This window comes from Dipodomys ordii, unplaced genomic scaffold (genome assembly GCF_000151885.1).
Source record: "Dipodomys ordii isolate 6190 unplaced genomic scaffold, Dord_2.0 Scaffold10, whole genome shotgun sequence".
Classification (NCBI taxonomy): domain Eukaryota; kingdom Metazoa; phylum Chordata; class Mammalia; order Rodentia; family Heteromyidae; genus Dipodomys; species Dipodomys ordii.
Window position 1 is genome coordinate 10296685 of NW_012267226.1, and position 5297 is coordinate 10301981.

The 5297-nt window shown below is 42.4% G+C and overlaps 1 protein-coding gene across 1 annotated transcript; it reads right to left on the reverse strand.

The window, feature by feature from the left end:
• Positions 1 to 714: 714 nt before the first annotated feature.
• On the reverse strand, positions 715 to 5076 carry Pate3 (prostate and testis expressed 3). The gene is made up of 3 exons (XM_013009460.1): positions 5028 to 5076; positions 1420 to 1542; positions 715 to 839 (listed from the first exon to the last, which is right to left on the reverse strand). Exons 1-3 carry the CDS (start codon positions 5074 to 5076, stop codon positions 715 to 717), a joined length of 297 nt encoding a protein of 98 aa, XP_012864914.1.
• Between the last annotated feature and the right edge of the window lie 221 nt (positions 5077 to 5297).

Below are 5297 nucleotides of genomic sequence, written 5' to 3' on the forward strand. Positions count from 1 at the left end.
AACATAATTCTGGGCTGACTACAAAGAAGCCTAACCCGACATCAAACCACCGCCTTCCCTTCCCTTTGTAGGGGTCAGGGAGAGGCTCAGGTTGGTGCCTCTGGGCAGGACAGGAACAAGACATGACAGGACAGTGTGTCCTTTAGCCCTTGGAGTAAGAAAAAGCAGTAAAGAACGATATGGTTTTGGATAGGAGCCAGGGTAAGAGGGGAGAGGGCTACAGCGCTAGCCTCAGGAAAAGACTCAGGGAAGTTCTAGAGGTTCAGATGCCAGAAGTCGGGAACAGAGTGCAGGTTGGATACTATGTCCTCATCTTCCTGATGGGCAGAGGGAACCCAGCATATGTCTGGCTTATCTGTAGTTCCAAGAAGTTGCTAGAGTTGACAAGTGTTGAAAGGCTGGCTGACATGGTGGCTGATACTGAGAGGTAGACATACAGCTTTCCTTCGATTTCTCCAGTGACTGACTTCTGTATTTTCTTCCCAGTTCTAGTCCTCACCTTCTATATATATTGTCACATATACATGACATTAACACACACACAGACACACACACACACAAATCACAACCCACACCTGATGTCAACCATGATGCTTGTTGACAAGAATGTGCAATTTTGATGGGCTGGCCTCAAATGATGACTCTCCCCTTCCAACCTCCTGGGAAATTGGATTGACAAGGGTGTACCATCACACCTGGCCCAGAATGAATACCCTACGTTCTAAAGTTACAATAGTTGCTCTGGCAGCATCGATGCACATAAGTCCGATTGTTGAGGTCGTATTTCAAGTTATTGCAGAACTTCTGACACACCATATATGATACTTGGAGAACATCATCTGAAATAGGGGGAAAAAAACAGAGGGGGGGAAAAAAACCAGTGATCTAGTTCTCCAAGGCAGACAAGATCTGGCACCAAACAGGTAAGCATAGGGGAAGCTTCCTAGCATATATCCAAGAGGGTAAATATCTATATTCCAAGAGGTCCAGTGCCAAAATCGCTGGCCAGGTGCAGGATTGACTTATTTGTATGATAACTCCTTAATCTTTTGTGCTTTGTCATATATTAGTTGTACAGAAAATTGTGTGGTATTTCCATACATATATATTAACCATACGACTCTGTGCATCTTTTATATCTCTTCCCCCCCCCTCCTCACCAGAAGATTAGCAAGAGTCCTGTGAGGTCTTCAAAGGCCATCTCTATTTGACCATCTTTCCTGGGAATATAAAATCCTCACCTCTTTCTCCTATCCCATTTTCCCAGATCCTCTTCTGTCTGTGTGCAACCACACCCCAGAGCCTTTTGCATCTTGGTTCGTCCCCCAAGATGGCCTCAGTTTGAGATGTAAAACTGCTGGAGTGCTGTGCTAAGAATTCTAAGGTTTGTGCACCACCTCCCCTGACCCTCTGACTTACGCTGGTAGATCTTTAGGCTCATGCAGGTCTCGTGCTCCTGAGCAACGCAGATGCCATAGCCTCTTCTGCAGTGGTCTGTCAGGGTGCGAAGGTGGCATGTTACACATATCAGTGGTGTTGCTGCTGGAGAGACCACAGAGCTTGATGTGAGACTGGGAAATTGAGATTGGAGATACAGCTGGAAATAACAGATTTGCAGAGCAGGGGGGTTTGTGGAATGACCAACAGGTGGATAGTAGATGAAGAGCTGGTGGCAGAGTATCTAGATACTCTAGATACATCTTACAGTGATGGCCAGAAAGTGCCATAAAAAAGATTCCAGTTCTAACTTTAGCCTTTTCAATGGACATAACTGAGCAACAACCTCCCTGTAGTTGGTTTCTCCTGCTTAAAAATGGTGCTATTAGCTGGGTATCAGTGGCTCATGGCTGTAATCATAGCTACTGAAGAGGCTGAGATCTGAGGATCACAGTTCAAAGCCAGCTAGATTCTTAGCTCCAACTAACCACCAAAACAAAAAGTGGAAATGTGGCTCAAGTGATGGAATATTAGTCTGGAGCTAGAAAGCTCAGGGATGGCAGTCCAGGCTCTGAGTTCAAGCCACAGAACCATCACACAGACACAGACACCAATACAGACACAAAAATAGACACACACACACACACACACACACACACACACACACACATACACACACACAATGCTATTAATATTGACCTGGCTTATTTAACAGGGATGTAAACAGGCATTAGTATAGGCTGGGAAGGTGGCTCAGTGGTAGAGTCCTGGCCTTGCATGCATGAGGCCCTGGGTTTGATTCCTCAGCACCACATAAACAGAAAAAGCTGGATGTGGTACTGAGGCTCAACTGGTAGAGTGCACAGGCCCTGAGTTCAAGCCCCAGGACTGGCAAAATTTTTTTTAAAAAGTATATATTAGTTGAGCACTGGTATAATCCTAGCTATTCAAGAGGCTGAGATCTGAGGATTAAGGTTCAAAGCCAGCCCGGGCAGAAAAGTCTGGGAGACTCTTATCTCCAATTAACAACCAGAAAACCAGAAGTGGCGCTGTGGCTCAAGTGGTAGAGTGCTCGCCTTGAGCTGAAGAGCTGAGGGACAGCACCCAGGCCAAGAGTTAAGGCCCCACGACTGACCAAAAAAAAAAAAAAAGCATTAGTATGATCATGTGAGCAAGTACTTTTGTGTGTGTGTGTGTGTGTGTGTGTGTGTGTGTGTGTGTGTGTGTGTGTTTAAGTGCTTTGGTGTGTGCATGTATGTGTGTGTGCGCCCACATGCGTGTATACACATGCACTCACAAGCGTGTCCTAGGACTTGAATTCAAGGCCTGGGCACTGTCCCTCAGTTTTGTTTTGTTTTTGTTTTTGTTGTTTTTGCTTAAGGCTGGCATTCTACCACTTACGACACAACTTTACTTTTGGATTTTATTTAACTATATTTTTATTATCTTTAAGTCATTGTTCAAAGGAATTGCCATTCAACAAGTTAATTTATAAGAACAATGCATTTTGACCCGTTACCCCTTCCATCCTCCTCCCCCATCTCTCTCAACCCAGCCTTGCCCCTCAATCTTCTTTCTTTCATAGGATATTCATTGAATATCGTAACTGCATTCTCTCTTCCTCTTTCTATTTTTTAAATTTAACTTTAGTTTGTTGTAGTAGTGATGTCAGAGGGGTTGCAGTTACATAAGTAAGGTAATGAGTACATTTCTTGTTGAATATTGTTACCTTCTCCCTCTTTTTTCTCCCATATTTTCTCACCCCTTCTCCCCCTCCCCCAATGGTCAAGTTTGTTGCCAGCATAGTGTCTTGTGAGTATCACTGTTGCATTGGTTCACTCTTTGTCCTTTACCTCACCATTTTGTTATTCCCCTTCCCTTTCCCAAATCAGATAAACATATATACAAGACATGGGGTACACAAATCAAAGACAGTGACAACAGGGGATAAACCAAAAGGGGAAAAACAAAAGAAAAAAGAAGTAACTTCGTAGAGTACATTAAAAACAAATACAAAAACAAACACAAAACAAAAAACCCTCTTGTTTCCATATCGAGGAGTTCATTTCAATTACCATCATTTTATATGGTCATATGTACATAGCTGTTGAGCTGTTGTGATACTCTGCTGGAACTCTCTTAGGCTTATACTTATTAATACAAATGAGGGAAACCATGGAGCCTATGTTTCTTTGGGTCTGGCTTACTTCACTTAGTATGATTCCCCTCCCCACCCCACAAGCCTTTACAATTCCTCATGAGTGGGTCAATGTCATTCTTTCCAATGGAAGCATAGAACTCAATTGTGTATACACCACATTTTCTTGATCTACTCATCTACTGAGGGGCATCTAAGATATGGTAAATAATGCTGCAATGAACATAGTTGTAGCTGGTTTGGTTCCTCTTTTTATTCCTCTTCTTTTCTCCCCTTGACCTCTTCCACATCTTTCATGTGCCTGCCTGGTATTCATTTTGTTGGACTGTGAGGGTTTGGGTTTAATTTTTTTTAAAGTAAGTCTCACAGATTTTCTTTCCTGCGCAGCCTTCAAAGCACAATCCTCAGATCTTAGCCTCTTGAATAGCTAAGAGCCACCAGCACCTGGCTTGAACTTTGAAACCTGTCTCCTAAGCTAGTGACATTATGATGCTTTTTGTTGAATATGGCTGCTTGGATATTGTTAGTGGATGTATTTTGAGCTTCAAATGGATTTTTAAAAAAAGTTCTTATGAGTTAGAGCACCGCTTGTGATACCCTTCATGAAGGTCTGAGGAAAATCATTGAAGTACACATTCAATTAAAGAAAAATTCCCTCCTCCCCCCACTAAAGTAAGAAAGAAAAAGAGTATTTTACTGAACATCTTATTTGATCCATGTTCTGTCAAACTGTATCTGATTTAACCTCTATAAAATCATTTTCTAATTAACAAGCAATAGAAGAGAACAACAGAAAGAGTAACACTGCTCAAGCGGCATTGTACTCATACACTGACATGTTGAATTGGAACCCCTCTGTATAACTACTTATAGGTAATAAGAAATACCAATTAAAAAATAAACCAAAAAAACCCAGTACAGAATTAAAGAGTGACTGAGCCATATTTTATGAAATCTGATTAGAGGGTATTCAGAATTCTCTTTCCAAAAATATAATTGTAATACAAGATCCCTGAATGAGTATCAGAACAAATGTCCAAGACTAAACCAACCACAGAATTATCCATTCTAGAGTGGCTAATTCACTCAGCAAGTGGGTATAAATATATCCACAGAAAGAATGTAGATTGATGAGCAGAAAAGATGACCTAAGAGAAATTTCACTCATGTTTTGGATTGTGAGAATGGTAGGAATCAAGGAGAGAAGCAGGATACAGGGGAAGTGATGTAGAAGCTTGCACACTTGCTTGGGAATATGGGGAAAGGTGAAAAAACACAGGAAAGTTGACCAAGAAGACAGAAGGGACATCCTCAGTTCAGGCTCTCCTTCCTGCTAGCCCAGGGTGATCAAGGCCTACTCTGAATGGCTCTGGCTGTGCTGTGGGCTCTCGACCCCCTGCCACTGAAGCTCACTCCTCAGGCCTTGACTTACCCACAATGAGGCAGGAGAGGGAAAAGAGCAACAGGAAGGGTTTGTTCATCCTGGCCCAGCAGACTCTTGTGCAGAAGAAAAGAAACCAGGGACAGCAAGCACAGATCTTTAGGCTTTGGGAGGAAGTTTTCCCCTTCACCATAAGAGAGTGATTGATTATTCATGCCTCAGGGATAGTATGGAGTTTCTAGTCATACAAGGTTTTCTTCTTGGAGCTCAGGTTCATTGGTTATCCTCCCCACAACAGGTAACAATTAATACATAATTAAT

Excerpts from the sequence above, each read along its gene's own strand:
- Pate3 (XM_013009460.1), bottom strand. The coding sequence starts at position 5,076 with ATGAACAAACCCTTCCTGTTGCTCTTTTCCCTCTCCTGCCTCATTGTG. Across the intron at positions 1,543-5,027 it reads CCTCTCCTGCCTCATTGTGG|CAGCAACACCACTGATATGT; the intron begins GTAAGTCAAGGC and ends TGGTCTCTCCAG. Across the intron at positions 840-1,419 it reads GAGCCTAAAGATCTACCAGC|ATGATGTTCTCCAAGTATCA; the intron begins GTAAGTCAGAGG and ends CCCCTATTTCAG.